This window comes from Mirounga leonina, unplaced genomic scaffold (assembly GCF_011800145.1).
Source record: "Mirounga leonina isolate KUSES-001 unplaced genomic scaffold, KU_Mleo_1.0 Mir_125, whole genome shotgun sequence".
Classification (NCBI taxonomy): Eukaryota; Metazoa; Chordata; class Mammalia; order Carnivora; family Phocidae; genus Mirounga; species Mirounga leonina.
The window spans coordinates 17636600-17656585 of record NW_023270305.1 but is presented as its reverse complement, the minus strand read 5'-3'; the positions used below and the strand labels follow the sequence as shown (position 1 = coordinate 17656585).

Here is a 19986-nt window from a genome sequence, read left to right as displayed (position 1 = left end):
GGGAAGGTGGGGGTGAGGGCCCAAGGAAGAAGACGAAGTTGAGGGTGTGTTCGTTTGCTGGGGCTGCTGCCACAAAGTGCCACACACGGAGCAGCTTATCAACAGAAACGCGTGGTCTCGCGGCTCTGGAGGCTAGGAGTCCAGAATCAAGGTGTTGGCAGGGTTGTTTCCTTCTGAGGGTGCTGCCGGCCTCTCGCCCTGGCTTGCTTTCTTTTTTCTTTTTTTCTCTTTTTTAAAGAATTAGTTATTTTAGAGAGCATGCAGGAGTGCAGGGGAGGGGCATAGGGCGAGAGAGAAGGGAAGCGGGTTCCCTGATGAGCGGGGAGCCTGATGCAGGACTTGATCTCAGGACCCTGAGATCATAACCTGAGCCGAAACCAAGAGTCGGATGCTTAGCCAACTGAGGTAGCCTGGTACCCCTCTCCTTTGCTTTCCGATGACCATCTTCTCTGTGTCTCTTCCCATTATGGGCTCTCTGTGCAGGTCTGTCTCTTCTGGCTCGGCGTTTCCTTTTTCATAAGGACACTAATCACATGGGATTGGGGCCCACCCTAATGAGCTCATTTTAACTTGATTACCTCTCTAGAGACGCTCTCCCCAAATAAGGTTGCAATCCGAGGTACTGGGGATTAGGACCCCAATATATTATTTTAGGAGGCGTACAGAGGGAAGTAAAGGGAGAGGGCCCAATCTCAAGAAATGGATGTACTGTTAATGGGTGCTGCTTCAGTCCTCCTTCTCTGCCTGGTCAGCGGCCCACTGCCTGGGCTCCCAACAGTGGAGCCCCAAGAGAGCCACGCTGGGCAGGGCCTGTGGGAGAGGCCAGCGGAGGATCCCCAGGCCCTCAGAACAGTGGGCTTCTGAGCGAGTCCCGGGCGCCCGCAGAAGGCATGCTGACGAGTAAATTAGCCTGTCTGTGAAGTCTAGAGATTTAAAATCAAAAGGCAAAACCCTGGAGCATGTTCTTGTTTTAGGTAATGCATTGGCCCTCGTAAAGAGGAAAAACAATGGGGAGAAAAGAGCGTGGGGTTCTGCACGGCCAGGACAGATGAATGGGCCGGTGGTCACTCCTCCCTCTCCCATAACTTCCTCTTTCCCTTCCAAATGCACAGGACTCCCATCATAGCTGGGGGGCTCTTCGTGATGGACAAATCCTGGTTCGATTACTTGGGGAAGTATGATACGGACATGGACATCTGGGGTGGAGAAAATTTCGGTGAGTCACTGTCTCTGCGTCCTGGGCCACATGCACCCGGGATGAGGGCCTGGGAAGGGGGCAGTAGGTCACTCCTTGGGGGCAAGGCCAGGTGGGGCACGAGAGGAGTAGTTGCTGGGAGACTGGAGGTAACAGGGCATTTCTCCATGGGGAAAGCCTCCCCTAGGAAGACCATCTGGAGCGAGTTGACAGCAAAAGCCAGTAAGACTAAGGAGCCCATGTTCTAGTCCCCACCCCACCCAGGGGCCTGCCGGCTGGGAGCTGGGAAAGGAAACGAACATGGGCTGGGCCCGGATGGGGTTTTGAGTTTGACAGATCCAGCTCCACGGATTTTCACAAAAGCCCCTAGAAGCACCCCCGTGTCACACTTTCACACTCAAGGCAACTATAGGGTCGCTCAGTGTTATGAGCTCCACGGGTGGGTCCCGGACTGCTCTCTCCTAGGGCTGCAGAATGCAACTCGACGCAACTGCGGCCAGACGTGTTTGCAGTTTGGGGACCTGTGACCCCTTCCACCCTCACCCCTTTCTCTCTCACTAAAAGATAAGGGCCAGATGCTCCCAGGCTTCCATAGCAACTACCCCCAGACCCTCGTCATTAACCCGCTCTGAGTACTGTGTGCACAGAGCCACCAGCAGATGTTTACCAAATGTCACAGGGGTCGCTGTCAATCCTCTTCATCCCCAGCCTCCTTCTACCTCCAAATAAATCCCCAAGTTCCGTGCTCCCAGCTCAAGCCTGCCTCGGGGAGGGATTCAGCTCTGTTTTGTTCCCAGCTGTCTCCGGTGCTTCGAATAGTGCCCCCATGAAGGAGGCTTCTGTAACTACTTGTTGAATGAAGCACTGGAGAAGAGCAAGAGGCTGGCATGTCACTGGGGAGCGTTCGGCACGGGTCCCCGAGCAGTGGTGCAGCCCCGAGAATGGATGATCCGTGGGGCTCGTCCGGGCATTCAGCAGTAATTCCATGCATTGTCCTCTGCCGTTGTTTTCTCCCGTCTCTGCCTCCAGAGTGTTTTATGGCTTTCTTCCTCAGTCGCTAAGAGTTATTTTCCAGAAATTTATGGCTGCTGGCCTGACCCACAGCATCTGTTCTCCCAAAATGGGCAGTGTAGAGAAATCCATCAGATAAGTACAGCTCTTGCCATTCGGGGGCTGGATTGGAAGCTCAGCAAACAAGCAGAAAACCCCAAACCCCCAAACCAAACTGATTCTCCTTACTGGCACCCAGTCCTGGAACAGAACGGGGAAATCTGGTACAGGTTTGAGATCAGCACTGCCTACACGGGCTCAGGAGAACTTGGGACCAGGTAGGGCCTTGTCATTCCCAGTGGGGACGGGATCGCTCTCTTTCTGGGCAGAGCCAGCGGGACATCCTGCTGTTCACGATGCCTCTCGTGATCCGTAGTGATGTGCTCTGGCCTTTCCTCCCATCATGAAGTGAATCCTTTCTGCAGTCCTTTGGATAGACAGAAGTCATCTCGTCTCTATTCTAACGCCGTTTATGACAATTGCGTTCACTGCTTCACAGTTGGGCTCATTCTGTTGCTGTGAATTTTTGTGTTGAATTGTTAGAAATTTCTAGGTTGAAGCCCATCTCGCTCTAGCCTCTGTCTGTCGGGTCTTATGCTGCCCCCCTCCACCCCCTGTCACCCTTACAAGGGGAGTGTGATCCTTCCTCCATGGGGTAGTCACGTTGGGATTCAGGCAGCACGTTATTTTTAATGATCGCACATTCTGGTCCAACCTACCAGTCCCTGCTGTTTATGGCTGTGTTGACATGCATCTGCTCCTATCAAGCGGCAGTCTCAGCTAGTTGCTACCCGGTCGTTGGACACTCACCAGTGCTGATTTGAATGGAGAAGGAGAGAGGGGCTTCTGAGGAGGTGTGGGAGAGGCATTTTACAGTCCGTTGCAAAATTTTTTAAACCACAAAAAAGCACTGCAGACAGCTATCCCAGGAGACACTGTTTTCTCCGCTCCCGACATTCTGTTGTGTTATAGTCAGCTCCCAGCACTTTGAAAGCCGTTTCTGGATTTTTTTTTTAGCATTTTATATGCCAGAAGATGCAGTGCTTGTCCGATGGTACATAGATCATGTGGGGCAGTCCAGCTCTGCAGGCGAGCATAGGTAGGAACCTGAGGGCATGAAGGTGGGGATTTCGAAGAGCCCATCAGGATGGGGTGATGATCAGGGGTTTGGTGGGATTGGGGAGCACTGCTTCACTTTCAGAGGAGAGATGATACTAAGGGAAGGAATTCTTGCTCCAGGGGGTGGCAGGGGGCCCTCCCCACCGCCCAGCTCACCACGTCCTGAGAGCCACATCCCCAGCGTTGTTCACGTTCACCCCTCTCTCCATCCCCAGGACTACTCCGCTCCCCTCAAAGCCAGCCTCCCCCTGGGCCAGAGAGCACTGTCCGAAATGCAGGTTCTCTCCCACTTCCCAGACCAGGCAGACACGTGGTTGCTTCTTGTCCTATTCCATAGGGAGTATGGGAAGTTAAGAACACCAGCTTGGCATCTGCAGTTGTATGGTCCTGGGTGACCATGGTGGGCCTGTGGCTAGTCCTTGTTCAGCAGCTGGGGGGCTGGATGCAGCATGATTGCCCCAGATGGCATGAAGTACAGTGTTGTAGACAAATAAGAGGATCTCTACTCAAGTCCATGAGTTCATGGAAAAATAATAACAGAGCTTTCAGGCCCAGGAGGTCCTGAGAACTTAAAGATCATTAAAAGGAAGGGTCTCTGTTGGTGCAATTATATGTGTGGACTTAGGGATAACAGTAGCCACCCAAGGGCCCACCACTGCCCACTCCACTTCCCCTGTCCTGAGTTGGTTGAAGGTACAGTGGTCCTGCTGCCGTGGGTACAATGTGTGTTGGTATACAGTATGCATGGCTCCGTGCAAGCTAGAATCATCGCATTCCGCAGAGCCTGTGTCCCAAGCTCCCTCCACCTTTGTTCAGAAACCAGATGATACAATGAACTTGGAACCTGGGTGGGTCTGGCTGAGCAATGGTGTGTGAATAGCTGTGGCTTGGTTTCTGGGGAGAGAGCATCCCCTTTCCCTTCCAGCAGTCGTGGGCTTGGCAGGTAGACACTGGGCTGGTGGGGGGCGGGGGTGGGGGGGCCCCTGGGGCCCTGGTAAGACTATCAGTGGATTGGTGGGGACACAGGAGGAAAGAAGTGAGGATGGAAGGTGGGGAGGGCATTTTGCCCTCAAGTAGGAGTCCGATGTCTAAAGAAAATAAGATAGCGGTACCCCCAATGAGGGTGGAGTAATTACCCGTCTCCCTGCCTGGAATTCAAAGTGGATTAGGGCCTGCGTGATATTCATCCCCGGGGAGATTGTGCTGGCGCTGACTCAGCGAGAACCCCCTACAGATTCCCTACATCGTCTTTTTGCTCCGTCCCCCTCACTTAAGAAAGTGATGACTTGGCAGGGAGCCGCAGATGTGGAAAGCACAGGGTCCGGGCCGTGCCTGGAAGGCCGACTGCCCCACGCCTCCCTGCGCCGCACTTCTGATGTGTGAGCCCCCACCGCATGGTGCCTCTGGATTACGAGACTTTCCCAGGAGTCAGCACATCCCTGCGAGGACAGTTATCCTGACGTCAGTGGTGTAGACGAGGGCAGGGCGACTCCGTGCCTGGGTGTTAAATATGCCACACGATATACCTGTGAACCATCATGCTAATCGGCACACTCCCGGCTGCACCCCCAGACCACCCAGGTCAGGCCCGGGCCTCTGATCACCCCAGTTACAACACTCAGGACCCTGCAGCACAGAAGCTGTGACCTCATCTCGGGCTGCAGGAGCCTTGGGGAGGCATCAGCTGTACTAAATGGGTGCGAAGGCGGACGTTTGTCAGGATTGGATGGAGGTGCAGGGTGGTGGCTGGTCATAGAGGAGCCGCTCTTGTCGGCCACTGAAAGACCTGAAGTCCGTGGCTTTGCGCCTGGTGGGGCGTTGGCTGAAGGAGGCTGTTGAGTGCTGAGGGCAGGATGAGGGCAGAGTTCTGGAGTGGGGAGATGTGCGTCAGCCCCCAGGCACCCGCTGGCAGGGGTCAGGTCAGAACTGCCTCTGCATCATCAAATAAGGACGTCCTCGACCATGAGCAGGGTTGTTAGGATGACTAATAAGCTACCACCTGAGCGAGGAGGGCCGAACAGAGTGCAGCCCAGGGGTAGAAGAAGAGGTCATTTTCCTCCCATGGCTCATGTTTGCAGAATTGAGATACGTGGTGGTTTTTAGCTAAAGCACCAGACGCAGGGAAATGAGGAGGAGGAGGGCTGGTTTGACAGGTGGGGGAGAGGAGGCAGGCTGCAGTGAGCTATGGATGGGTGGCCGGGTGCAGAAGATGCACCCCCATCTGCTGGTGTCCAGCATTCCTCCGCAGAGCATCACATGGCCCCTGGAACCCGGTGCTGGAGCTGGGACAGAGCTGGGTCTGGGGGGGGGGGATGAAGGGGAGTCCTCAGCATCAAGTGAACCTTGGGGTCAGCTGAAGAAACAGTGTCAGGGAGACCCTGTAAAGACAGAGCCTTGGGGTGGAAGACTGCCAGGAGACCAGAAGGAAGGTGAAGGACCAGGGTCAGATGACTCCTTTCCAAGGTGGGGACCTGTGGCAGAAGGCGGGACTCGGAGATGCAGAGGGAAGCACAGAGAAAGAAACAGGTTGCTGGAGTAGGAGGGGATAGGGGAGGGAACTGGGGCATAGTTTGGAGGAATTCGCTTTGCAAATGAGGAGGGACATATGTCTTATTTGAATACATGGAAAGGAAGAGACCATAGCCAAAACGTATGCGTATTTTGGGAAGAGGGCTGGCGCAAAATTTGTAGGTTATATCTAGTAAAGCAGATCTCCGTCTCTAGTTTTGAAAGATGAGATGGTTTTCCTTTTTGGGAACTGGAGCAGACCGTATTTTGAGATCCTGCGGAGGAAATGATTGGAGCCCGGATTTTTGGAGCGTACTGTTAAGGAAGAAGTCCTGAGACTAAGGTCACACATGCACTACGAGTCCCACGGGCTGCCCCCTGTGGCCAGCCCCTCAGTGCACTCGCTGCGAGGTGGAGCAACGGATGGCGGCAGTCAGTTGAGCTCACTCACTGCTCCGTGTCCCCCGGACACATGATCCCGACAGTGTCCCAGCCAAACGCCACACTGCTGTGTATCGGGGGCTTGATGGAATGTCAAAATCTCGAATGTTAGGTCCACAAATTTCAAGTGACTTCGGTGGCCGAAGAAGGAAGCTGGAAGCGGGCACAGGAGGGCAGTGCTAATGGGGTCCGTATTCCAGAGTCTGATCATAGCTGTGGCTCATCTTTCCATCCTACTTAAGTGTTCCCCATATTCTCAGAATTCTGTTTCATTTGACGTGGACAGCAATCCTGTGGCATATAGCCTCAGTGAGGTGAAGCAAGTGTCCCCAGGGACACGGCCCCGGGGGGCAGTTGCAGACTCAGGGCTGTGGACCCCAAAGCCAAGCTCCTCCTTCCCTCATTCTTGCCATCATTTGGAAGCAGTCTTGAAAAGTCCTTTCTTTATCCTAGCACACACATTGTCCCCACCCTGTCCCCGAGCTTCCTGGGAATGAGCCCCTTTCGGGCAGCACATGGGCACGCAGAAGGGCAGGTGTAGAGAAGGTGGCAGCAGCGGGGTTGGTGTCCGGGGAGCCTTGCCTACAGCTCAAGGACACGGGGCCGGAGGCAGTAGGGGATAGGGAAAGTCTGGCTGAATACAGCTGAGTGAGAGCAGGTGAGGATCGCGATGAAGACATGGTGTCTGGGCACCTGCTTGGAGAGCTGGAAAGGAAGGAGACCGAGAGCCAGAAGTGGAGGGACAGAAAGAGGACCCAGGTGAAGGAACCCAGGGAGGTGAGGCCCGGCGTGCTGGAGGGTGCAGTGCATGTATGTGGTAGGAAGGCACCAGAATACTCACATCCTCCTCCCCTGCTCCTGGACCCCAGCCTGCTTCCACATGCCGCCCCCCCATCTCCACCAGCAGGAGCAGTTACCCAGAGGCAAGGATTTCCCCTGGGCCAGCCTGCCCTCGTATTTGAGTTTGACTACAGAAGCACGAACCAGGCAGGAATTCCCAAATGGGAAGCTTGACATTTCCCACCAGGGGCATACCCCGCGGGGTGCACGGGGTGCAGTCAATAAGGAGGTGCACTGCCCATCGAGAAGTAAAAGCCATCACAACACGGCCTAACAGTCATTCAGCCAGTTCTAAACATCAGCAGTGACAAGATACTCCCCTCCACCACCTTGGTATGCCACTGCTTCCTTCTGGGGCAGAAGCACTGCTGCAAGCCGGCTAGGACACCGCCCCAGGGGAGAGCTGCACACCCCAGCCTAATCCCGGCTGCCTCTGCAGACTCCGCTCCTCCTGCAGCTGCAGCAGCCAACCAGGGGGGAGAAGTGGGCATGTGTGCAAAATCCCCGCCCTGGGGAGCGGCCCCAGCAACAGCTTAGAGGCTTCCAGCATTTTCTGTACCTGCTCTCGGTTACTGCCCAGACGTCTCCTCCCGAGCTCCAATTCAGGCGCCCTTACAGAGTGGCAGAATCGTGGTCCGGGTGTTGGGAGGTGCTCTGCTGGACGCCTTGTCCAAGTGCTTGCTGGGAATCCTGCCCATGGGTGTTGTTGCTAGCCGGTCAGGGTGTGGACCTCACCACCTCCATGACAGCCCCTTCTGCCTGTGCCTTGACTTTTGGGAAATTCTTTATTCTTTTTTTTTTTTTTTAAGATTTTTTATTTATTTATTTGAGAGAGAGAGAATGAGAGACAGAGAGCATGAGAGACAGAGAGCATGAGAGGAAGGAGGGTCAGAGGGAGAAGCAGACTCCCCGCCAAGCAGGGAGCCTGATGCGGGACTCGATCCCGAGACTCCAGGATCATGATCTGAGCCGAAGGCAGTCGCTTAACCAACTGAGCCACCCAGGCGCCCAAATTCTTTATTCTTGAATGGAAAATTCTTTCTCCTCGGTCCTGACTCTAGCCCTCCGGGGTCATACAAGCTCGTCTAATCCATCTGCCATGTGTCCGGAAGCAGCAATCTGGGTTGCCCCAAGGCTGTAGCAGGGCCCTGTGCCAGGCTGGTCCCCAAATGTGGCCCCCATGAATGTGCTCCTCCAAGCCAGCCCCCATTTCTTTCCATATGCACTCGCATCACCCTCCCAGCCGTGAGTTATCATCAGCCCCATTTGCAGAAGGGGAAACTGAGGTTCCCCAGCCAGCAGAGCACACAGTCTGACTTCACCCCACCCCCAGCCCTGGGCTGGATGCAGCAGAAGTGAGGGGGAAGGCCCTGACCACTCCCTTGGACCTGGCGCCCCGATGCTGCCATCCTGTGTCCCTGCCCCCCTCCGGAGGGCACAAGCCATGCTGAGGGGGCACGACTCTCCTGCAGAGATCTCCTTCAGAGTGTGGATGTGCGGCGGCAGCCTTGAGATCGTCCCCTGCAGCCGAGTGGGCCATGTCTTCCGCAAGAAACACCCCTATGTTTTCCCAGATGGAAACGCCAACACGTATATAAAGTAAGTTCCAGTCCCAGGGGCTCTGAGGGGGCAACAGAAAGCCGAGCGCTTTCCTGGTGATGGGTTGTGGCTGTCCCTGGTTCGCTTGTAAGTTGCCTGGGTGTTCTGGGTGCTCAGGAGCCACAGTCATGCTCCCTGGGACTCTGCCTAAGCAGGGGAGGTCTGACTGGCCCGCCCAGCATTAGGAGGAGGCCTGACGCTCTTCTCCACCACTGACGTTCCCGCAGCTTGACAAGGCCCATGAGACACTGGGCAGCACTGTCCTGCAGGGCTCTGGGTGTTTGAGGTGGTTTGGGATGGGGGAAGAAGATGCTGTTTTTGCCTTCGAGTTCTAGAAGATCCAGTGCTCCCACTTTCAGGCCAGGTCACCAGGGGAAAGGTCATTGGAAGGATCTGTGGATGGGGATGCACAAACGGCCACAGTTCACATGCCTGCCCCAGGCCCTGCAGGTGCATAGACAGGGTCCAGGCTAAGGCCAGCCCTGCGACCCTGGGTTCCTTCCCTAGGGTGTTTGCACCTCCTGCTGGATGAAGGATGAAGATCCCGGGGTCTCAGTGAGCTGGGGGTGCCCACTTGCTTATTCCTGCTCCGTCCCTTCATACACCTTCTCCTGTGATTTCTTCTCCTTCAGTCTTCTCTTCTGTTTTAGAAACATTTCATGTATCTCCCTCTTTCCTCCAGCTTCTTCTCACCTCTTCCCTTATCACCTTGTTGCTCATCATCTGACAGCTTCACTTATCCATTTATCCTCCTTTTCCCTTTTTTCTTTTCTGTCTGGTCCATTTGGGGGGGGGAAAGAGGAGCTAAGCATTTCTTCATTTGGGATGTCGTTTTCCTCATCTGTGTTCTTCCGTCCTCGGTTTTCACATGTATGAGCAGGTATGGGTCACATCCTGACACGAGCGTCCCGGGGCTGGCATGACCCTGAGCAGGGGAAAAGTTAACACCTTTTGCAGAAACTGGGTGGGCAAGATTGGTGCTGTGAGAAACCCAGCGGGCACCAACGGCAGGGCTGCCTTAACCCTCAGGTTTCCAGGAGGAAAAGGTGAGCAGGGGACACCTGATGTAGGAAAGTGATGGGGCAGCAGTCTTGGGCTCCAGAACATTCACTGTCTTTGAGTCTGGGCCTTGGCCAGCGGGTCAGTCAGTGGTTTTGAAAGGCAGCACAAGTGTCTCCTGAGCAGCGTCCAGGTTGCTGATGGTTAGGCCGGGGCAAGGAACCAGCAAGGTGCTGGTAACTGCCTTCCCCGCACCAAGAACGGGCTGCACGTCGGGTCCACCGGCTTGGAATCCCTCTGCTTCAGACGGAACCAGAAGTCTGCGGGCGCATGCCCTGTTTAGTGAGGCCCCAAGTTCGCTGACGTGGGCCCTGGCGAGGCTTGCTCCCACACTACCCCCTGGCACCTGTTTTCTGATGACCTCTCTCCTGCCCTGGGGCGCTTCCTGGTTTCGCTGCCTCCCTGCCTGCCAAATGGTGACATACGTCCTCCATGTCAGTCTCTCTCATTTTCTGTGACCTTTGGGGTCAGCGCCAGAGCAAACACCTGATGGGAAGGACTAGCGTGCTGGCAAAATCAAGCTGACAACCGGCTTGATTGCTTGATTCTTGACACCCTGCGCCATGGTCTGGGCCGCTGTGCGTGATTGGCTGTCCTGCCCAGAGCTGGGACCCCAGCACTTGCCCTGCATAAAGGGGGAGCACCTGGAGTAGGAGTTTGTGGGCAGCAGGAGAGGTGGCCACCGCAGGCCCTGCCTCTCTCCTCTCGGTCCCCACACGTGGGGATGCATGGGCTCTCCTCTCACGCCCCCCCCCCTTTTTTTTGAGCCACGTAAGTTCCATTTCTGGCACAGTTTTTCTGGTGTGTACCTTTTGGGGAAAAGTTTGTCCTTACTACTAAAGTTCTGTGTCTTGGAGTAAAAAGGCCCTTTTGGAGATTGGGTGGGACTTGGCTGGGCTCAGCACCCGTGGAAGAATGCTGTTACTGGATCGTGGGGGCCCCCAGCTGGGTAGTGCTGCCTGCGTGTGCATGTTAACCGCCCTGGGACACCCCCTGTCTCCCCAGGAACACCAAGCGGACAGCTGAGGTGTGGATGGACGAATACAAGCAGTACTATTATGCTGCTCGGCCGTTTGCTCTGGAGAGGCCCTTTGGGAAGTAAGTGTCCCTTCCCGCCTGCTTTGTGCGGAGGGTAAAGAGGGGCTCCAGCTCCTCACAGCCTGTCCGCTTAGCTGGTCGCTCAGGCCGTGGCCGCTGTCCTTTATATCCCTTCTTGCTCCTGCCCTGTCCTGGGTGTGCGGGGCTTTCTGCAGCTCTTGCAAAATGACAGCCTGGCAACCTGGACCACTGCCCTAGGGGGTGAGCTGTGCCTTGCACCACGGAGCGAGTGTTTCTAGCTTTTTACAGAAAGGTGGGGTGTGGGACACGACGGCCTTAGCACCTCCAGAGCTCCTCCTCCTAGTTCTGAGTCACCCAAGCCCAAACCACCCTCCTTCCTCGGAGGAGCAGTATCCTACAGGTGTCCCCTAGAGCCCTGCTCCAGCTTCGTCGGGGTAGACGAGGACAGGGAAGGAATTCTGTGCCGGGTGCCATAAAGGCTGTCCTGGGAGTGCTCCCCAAACTCTGAGAAATGGGCTTAATTGCCTCTATTTTACAGGACAGGAGACAGGCTTCTGCAGGTTAAGGTACTTGCCCTTATCACATCACGGTACCAGGGGCATGAGGCTCAAACCACACCTGTCTGATCCCAAAACCTTATGTTGCATTCTCCAACTCAGAGCTGATAAGAGAAAAATGGAAACTTCATCTGTGTTAGCATCTGATTGTTTTGAGGAGCAACCAATGGCTTTTTGTCATGCTAATGTCCCTCAGTCAAACTAAGGCTTGTGAGCAGATGGGTTTCTGCAGCCTACCCCTCATAGGTGGGGCCGGTCCCTGCTCAGGAGGATAAAATTAGACTCAGCCAAAATGGCCTGCGTCTCTGAAATTATAAACCTGTGCTGTCCCCCCCCAGTTCAATCACTCAGAACCTCACAAGGCTTTTGTACTGAGTCCTCATCAAACTCCTGGCCCACTGACCATGGCCATGCACCCCTCTTTCTTCACCTCCCTCCCTCCCCAGCTTGGGTTCTGCTCTCTTGCTCAGTCTCAGGCAGGCCCTTAGTAGGACTGTCAGTCCTACTGCCTTTCCTGGCCATCGTTCTCCCCCGTCCCCACTTAAACCTCTCCTGTCTCCCTACCTCCCGAGTCCACCTGTCACTCAAGGCAGATAACACCTTCTGTTTTATAGCTGAAATAGATGCCATCGACTTCCCAAGACAAACCGACCTGGTAACTTCGCTCTCTCTGCCCCACTCTTCTTTCTCCAAAGACAGGTGTGCCCCCTGCCGTGTTAGACCAGCCCTCCACCTGTACTCGGGATCCACCTTTCATCTGCATTCATTCGTAAATCAACATTTATCGAGCTCCCTTGGCCCGGATTCATCCTCTCCTGCCTCCTGGCTCAGGCCTTGTTCTTTCCTCCCCCCACCTTCCCAAGTCAAACAGCCCCCAAGTCCCGGTGCTGCCGCCTCCTTCATGCACGCAGCACCCAGGTCTTTGCTAAATGCTGAACGTTCAGCTTAGAAAAAAATTGACATCATTTCTCTGCTCACGCTGCCCCCTTCCTCTGGGGAGGAAATGTGGTTAGCGCTAACTATGAAGTCCAGCGCGGGGTGGAAGGAGGTGAGGCTGGCCGAGCAGGGCCACCGGGGAAGGAAGGACAAGGTGCAAACGGAGCTGAGGAGGGTGGTGGCGGTGGCGCTAGAGAGAAATGGAGGGACTTGGCCTGTCCCTTCTCTCCATTCCGCCCCCCACCCCCCGCCTGAGAGCACCATCAGCACCTGGCTGTCTGCAGTCCCCTCCCACTGCTCCCTGTCTCCAGCCTTGCTCTGCCAGACCCATTCGCCACCAGTGAGATGCTCTCAAAGCGCAGACGTCGCCACGTCACGCTTTGCTCAGAACCCATCTGTTGCATCCCATCACTTCAAAGTCCGACCTCCTCCACAGCGGCCCCCAAAACCCTCTGTGGTCTGGTTCTTCCTCTCTGCTCCCGCTCACTTCCCCTCTGCCATCCCCCGAGTACATTCGTTCGTGCGTGCACACGGCTCGGCCTCCCGCAGCGCCGCTCCTGCCACGGACAGTCTCCCCTCGCTCTTCCCCGGTCTGTGCCAGGGGGCCCCAACCCCACCCACTCTCTGGTTTGTCTAGATAGCCTCCACCTTTCCTTCCAGATACCAGCTTCCGTGTGACCACCTTGGGGACCGCTGATCTGACTAGCAAGGGAGACACCAGGTGGCCCTGCTCGGCCAGCCTCACCTCCTTCCACCCCGCGCTGGACTTCATAGTTAGCGCTAACCACATTTCCTCCCCAGAGGAAGGGGGCAGCGTGAGCAGAGAAATGATGTCAATTTTTTTCTAAGCTGAACGTTCAGCGTTTAGCAAGGGCACACCTCTGAAATGCTCCCGCAGCCCCTGCGTGCCCCCACCCCCACGTCCACACAGGGCTGCGATGGCTTGTTTCATTACCTTCCTCTGTTGTTCAGAAGCTCGCCGTCCATCATTCCCCACATTGGGCACAATGCCTGGCACAGAGTAGGTGCTCAAAAAATATCTGATGAATAAAAGCGTGACCAGGCCCCAGAATCAGATGATTCTTTTGAGATTGGGGTGGTCAGGAGTGGTATTTTGACTGCAGAATCCAAAGAGAGATTTGTGGGTAAGTAGACTCAGAGCCCCCGTGGTGAATTATTAGCAACACACTGTGTGTTCATGTAGCCTTGTTTTTAATGAAAAGTAAAAACACCCCCAAATTCCATTTTCAAGTGAAAACACAAATCCTCTGTGTCGTTACCACACCATTGTGAGCTATTGCTCCGTGTTTCCATAGCTCTGTCTGGAGCTCTAGAAATCTCCCGTGGCTAATTTCTCCAGCGCCCTCGGGAGAGACGTGGGCACAGCGTGCGCTTTTGTCCCTCAGCCTTGTCCCTGTCTCTGACCCTCGGCTGTGCTTTTGTCTTTGTGTCTCCCCCCTGCCCCGCGTCCCCCCAGCATCGAGAGCAGACTGGACCTGAGGAAGAATTTGCAGTGCCAGAGCTTCAAGTGGTACCTGGAGAACGTCTATCCAGAGCTCAGGTACCCGCTCTACCTCCTGAGTCTTTGCCGGCTTGTCAGGAGGGATGGCAGTTCCCGGGGAGCAGCGTAGCGCAGCTGCTGGGGCTTGAGTCCCGGGCACGACCTGAGGCTGATGCTGTCGCCACGCCCGGCTCCATCTGCCATTGGTGGCTCCCGGGTCTCTCCTCGCTGCCTTGTTCCTGGTTGCAGCCCCCCACCCCTGGCGGAATGCCCCTGTCATCCTCAAAACCCTGTCTCCGCCTCTCCAGCAGCTGGTGTCACTCAGCCAAGGAGCAGCTGGTTCTCATCTCTCTGTGACTTTCCTCCAGAATCCCCAGCGATTCCTCCATCCAGAAGGGCAGTATCCGACAGAGGCAGAAGTGCCTAGAGTCTCAAAGGCAGAAAAACACAGACACCTACAACCTCAGGCTAAGCCCCTGTGTCAAGAACAAAGGCGAGGACGTAAAATCCCAGGTACGTAAGCGGCTGGGGACGTGAGAACATGTACGGGCCTCAGCCTACGCCCCCTGCTGTTGTAGGACACCCGGTGTCCAGTTATAGCCAGAGCCTACCAACAGAGCAGGATAAGTATGATTTCCCCTCCCTCTGAGACCGGGGTCACTCCACTGGTTTCCAAATGGGTCTGGTTTCTCTGAAAGAGGGGCAGTTTAGCAGGCGACGTCGTGCCTTTAGGAAATAACCATTAAATTAGCAGGATTTAATGAGTACGTCCATGGCGTCCAGCCTGCTTGCAGGAAGTGGGGGCCGGGTCAGGCAGCTCAGGTGCAGCTGCTACCTGGAAAGCGTGAAGGGCAGACGGAGAAAGGTGTGCCTCTGGGTGATGCTGCTCCAGGGTGGCAAGCCTGCCCTGAGTCTCCCCACAGCTCTAACCTGGACTTCCGGGTGGGCACATCCCATCCGGCAAAACCGTCACCATTGTCCGCACCCACCACCCCCGCCCCATCCTGTCCTCGGCAGGCCTGCACTCCACCTCTGCTATCTCCTGCCTCGCCCAGATCTGCAGGAAGCCTGGGAATCCGTGCTCACAAAGGTTGCCTCGTGCCTTAGTCCATTCATCAACGTAGCACGCCCACATTCTGTGGGTCAGTGTTCTTCCCTCTGAGGATGGAACTCTTTTAAAGGTCACTGGCAAATCCGCAGCCTGTCTCTCCCTCTGTCACACTTGCGTGCTGGATACGTTACAGCACATCCAGCTCGTGGCTTCCTCCTGGCTCCCTCCAGGCACTGCCTGATCCGGATTCTCCTGCATTCCTGTTCTTTCTGTCTCTTTTCTTTGCTGGCTCCCCTGCTCCACTTTCGTGTGCTCCTGGTGAGTATTCATGAAGGTTCTTAGGTCATTGTTCTTGTCTCTGGAAATGGTGTCTTGGAGATTTTATCCAAGCTTCCAGCTTTGGCCCCATCCTCTGTTTCATTGATGGACAAATTCTAGTTTTCTTCCCTCCCGGAACCTCATCCATTTACTCCATAAACATCTCTGTTCTCTGCTAACTGCGAAGACACTGAGATGAATGGCTAGGTTGCAGGTCTCCATGGTCCCTCGAGGGATCTAATGCAAGAAGAAGCAAGTAAGCAGCTGTTCTGTTATAATCTCTGTCCTGGATGGAGTTCAGTCCAGGCTGCTCTAGAAGCACCGAGGGGCGGTATGCGCCGTATGCATGATGAGAGTCAGGGACGTCTTGCCAGAGGACTCGAAAATGAGCTGCATCCTGAGAGAGGAGTAGAAATAGGCCATGTGAGGAAGGGGAGAAGGAGCAGCCCAGGAAGCAGAGCACGCAGGAGGGCCTGGGCTGTGGCCGGGTGACCAGCATGAGCCCACAGCCGCCCCAGAGTCGTCGATGGTTCTAGTAGACAGAGAGCTACAAGCAGCTACCAGGCCCACAGCCACGTCCCTGTCCCACTCCTCTCCGTGTCACTGCCCTCTCCCAGGCTCCACGGCTCCAATCCCAACCGTCTGCCCTGGCTCCGCCTTCTCCTGGCCCCCATTTCTGCAAGTCCCTGTGCCTTCTCCCCTCAAATAGCTCTTCTTGGACCCTGCCTTCTCTCCTCCATGCCCCATCAGCCTTCCCCAGCTGTGGCACCGTTGATGTCTTGCGCTATGTGGTTCTCTGTGTGGGGGGCTGTCCTGTACTCCAAGGCGTGCCCAGCAGCATCCCCAGCCTCTGGCGCCAGGAGCACCCCACACAAGCCAGTCGTGACAATGGAGCTGTCTCCAGGCTGTCGCGAACACCCCTGGGGCATAAAACCACCCAGATTGGGAACCACCGTGTTAGGTTAGACCCACAGCCTCCGATCCCTGCCCCCTCGTCCCCCCGCCGACATGTCACCATCAGACCATTGTTCTCCACCTCAATACAGCCTTTGATGCTTCCTGCTGCCTGCCGCGGAAACCCGCACCCACAGCCGGGGGTTTGAGGCATCGCAACACCAGCCTCCAACTCGCAGGGACCTGTCCCAGACCCGTCTCTCTGCTCCAGCAGGACACGGGAAGGGCTGCCTGAGTTAGACAGGAAAAGGGAAAGCAAGCAGAAGTGTCGATTTTGCTTTAGGTACAGCAGCCGGGCTGGGAATGACATAGTTTGCTCAAGCGGCATTTTGTAAAATGATGTGAATAGGTGAGGCGCAGCCCTCTCTTCTGAATCTGCGTGTGGGTGCTGTTCGTAGGGGATCCCAATGGCCAGAATGTTGTCACCCCCCCCTTTCCGTGGGACAGGAGCTTGCTCGATCTGTCTTCAGCGAAGCAGCGGCTTTTCTGGTACTTAATGTCTTTGGCTGCATAAGGAAGTGGGAGGAGGGGAGCCATAGGATCTCTGGGTCTTGAGGAGGGGCTCTCCAATCTCTTAAAGATTGCCAGGCCTTTATTTGACTGGAGAGTAATAGTACCTAGTCCAGCTGACCTTCCAATGGCACGAGAAAGGGGTGGAAAAGCAGTCATCTGTGGGAAACTAACGGTGATCATAGTTAACAGTCTTCAAGTGAGCGAAGAGTTCTTTCTAGAAGCTAGTGCCAAGCTATCACTCCTTCTCGCTTTGGAGAGAACAGTTGGTTTGTGTAGCAGCAGTGTGAATTCGGGGAAAATGGAGGAAGACTCTGAGATCGATGTTCCACCTGCTTCCACAGAGGACAGTGAGAGCCCGCAGTGCTCCCGGCCCCAGGCTGCGTGCAGGGGACAGGGCGGGGCTGGGCTGGATTAGGCTCAGCCCCCTTCTAGAGCGGTCCATGGCCAACAGCGGAAAACGTCCAAGTTTTCTGAAGGTGTAAACCCACTTTAGACAGATAGAAATCTACATAACTATTGCAGCTGGAATAATCCCCAAGTGTGCGTGCGTGTGTGTGCGTGCATGTGTGTGTGGGGGGGGCCATACACCTTTGAAGGACTGACCTATGTTACCTTTCTCGTCCTTTCGGTAGCTTTCCCTCCTTCCTGCGTAAGAAAGACAGTCCTGTCCTTCTGCTCGCCAACCCTTTCTGCTAATGCGTTAGGGCATCTTATCCATCCTAGGGCACCCTGGATGCCCTGCTGACCCTCTGACCCTGCTCTGCTCCTTCGCCTCTCCTACATTTCATTTCTCTTCTTGCGCTGCCTCTTGGCCTGTCCAGACAGGGTCACGTCTGCCCCTCCTGCCCCTTCCCGTGACTCATTCCGCCCTCTCTCCAGCCACCTCCTCTTCTGCCTGGGGGAGGCCGTATCAAGGAAGGGACGCAAGAGCCCTGTTGAGGAGGTATTACTATTATCCTCATTTTACAGATGAAACCGGGGCCTGGAGAGATTATCCAAGGTCCTAGACAGTAGGCCCCTCCTCGACATGGATAGGAACTGGGGAAGAGTGTGAATGGAGGCCCACATTCTGGGCTCCACACCAGAGCCAGGGGCGCAGACAGCACTGGCTTCCAGCCTGGGCCTGCTCCCCTTTACTTCCTGCCCTGGCTCTGTTCCCCCTCACCACTCCCAGCTTGCACATCCACCTCGGTCACTACCCTCTAAATGTTCCCCTTTGAGCCCAGCTGTGTGCAGTAGGGACTAAGTCTACCCTTGGGAGGACTGACCCAGGGTAAGATCTACACAGATCCTGAAATCAGGTTCAGGCCATTTGGGTGGAGGATCCCAGGGTTCCAGATATCTGGAGTAAAAGAAAACCAGCAGGTTCGAGCCAAGAGTTCAGATTTGTGCTTCCAGCTGGTCACACATTCTCCAGCAGTGTATCCCCCAGCACATGGGTGCCCTCATTGTTGAAAGGGGACAATCAGAGCATGGTTGTCCTCTGCCTTGGATGAGGGCTCACATCTCTGCCCCACCCCCGGCCCATCTATCCTTCCCCCCTGCCTGCCTTCTCTTTCTTGGCCAGCTTGTCAACCTTGGGAACAAAATGTTTAATCTTGGTGTGTACTGAAGATGTTGGCAGGTTGATGCCTTGGGTGAAGTACAAGAGAAATACATCATCTGTTTGCAAACGTGCAAAGCCCAAGAAGCCTCCAGGTTAATGAGTTTCCTCTTAGCTTTATTGGATTCTCTAGAAAAATACTTGTGTGAAAGATGGAAGGAAGACAGAGGCACTAATCACACTGCTGTCCCAATTTAAAGAAAGGGAGAAAAACAGAAAAAATTTTCAGTGTGTCCATCTACCTGTGTTCCGGGCAGTTTGGGCCACTGGCTTGTGAAGGATGCACGTACACAGCTGGACACTCAGGTGGGCGAGAGAAGGTGAGCGCTCGTCCCCACACCTGCGCTGCCCTTGGCAGGTGGGCCAGGACTCCAGGGCTCGGCAATAGGCCCCAACAACAAATGTCCTGGGTGTAGATTTTTAATCACATGCATATGAAGTGTATCCCGACAGCTTGGGGTGAAGGGACAGGAGGGACCGGAAATAAAAGACCCCAACAGTGAGTCCAGCGAAGATCCCAGTCAAAGGTGGGGAGCGCGTCTCTGAGCCCACCAGGTCACCCTGCTGCCGCTGGTCACCAGGGAGAGGCAGAAGTCTGTGTCCGTGTGGCTGAGGGTGTCCCCAGCACAGCCGGTCGATGCCTTTTTGTGATCCTTCGGCATCCGGGTGCACTGAGAGGCTGGCTGAACTGAAGTGTGGCTTGCGCCCACTTGTTCGTTCCAGACGCTGTGTCTGAAGAGGGCTTCAGGGGTGTGTGTGGCCTTCAATGTGGCCCTAGATGCTCTCAGCTCAGATCCAGTCTCACCAAAGAGGCCCCACGTTCATAGTCAATGCTGTGGTCTGCTCCTGGCGTTGCCCAGAGTGACCCCTGATCTCTGTTCCCTTCCATAGAGTCATACCTGCCTCCAAGGATCACCTTGAGGATGAACAGACTATGACTGTGAAGCCTCGAGAACCAGAGGCCCTTAGAAATGAGCTAGTTTGCCCACCTAACCACAACATAACCCGCAGTGCCGCTCAGCATTTGCAGTCTCTTCCCCATTGTGTGTAGTTCCCCACGCAGGAGAGTGCGTGGACAGGGAGCTCACCGCCATCAGTAACTGACTCGGGCTTCTGTGCTCATGAAAACACAGCCCCTGCCTTCTCTCCACGTGGGAGTGTTTGTCTTCTCCCCCGACCATTGTTCCTCCCACACGTCGCCAAAATACCGTCCCCGGAGACTGCGCCGGAGCCAGCCACCGGCCTGCAGGTTCCACAGGCCTCATCTGGGTTAGTCGTCCCAAGGCCCCATGAGCCGTGTCCTGTTATCCCCGCCATCTCACAGATGGGGTGAGCGAGGCTGAGAGAGGCCAGTCTACCCGGGTCATACATGAGTACTGGCGGGCCGGCTGCTTCCAGGGACCAGGCCCTTCACACTAGGCAAGGGTGTCTCAACCCCAGCACTGTTGGCGTTAATACCAGATAATTCTTTGTTGGGGCCCTGTCCTGTGCACTCTAGGTGCTTGCCATCATCCCTGGCCCCACCCACTGGGTACCGGTAACAACCCCCCCCCCCCCCAGTCATATTCATCAAAAAGTGCTTCCAGACACTGCCACATGGTGGGTGGGTGGGTGGATGGATGGATGGATGGATAGAAGATAGATAGATAGATAGATAGATAGATAGATAGATAGATAGATAGA

The 19986-nt window shown here is 55.3% G+C and overlaps 1 protein-coding gene across 2 annotated transcripts in view; it reads left to right on the top strand.

Annotated features, from left to right (window-relative positions):
• Positions 1–19986, top strand: part of GALNT14 (polypeptide N-acetylgalactosaminyltransferase 14) — a 199151-nt gene that overhangs the window by 172832 nt on the left and 6333 nt on the right. Inside the window, exons 9-13 of one of the 2 annotated variants that reach the window (XM_035000848.1) lie at positions 1113–1216; positions 8626–8752; positions 10817–10909; positions 13841–13924; positions 14233–14377. In XM_035000848.1, coding sequence (XP_034856739.1) covers positions 1113–1216; positions 8626–8752; positions 10817–10909; positions 13841–13924; positions 14233–14377 — 553 coding nt within the window. The remainder of the gene's footprint in view (positions 1–1112; positions 1217–8625; positions 8753–10816; positions 10910–13840; positions 13925–14232; positions 14378–19986) is intronic. The other variant, XM_035000849.1, reaches the window with a different exon arrangement.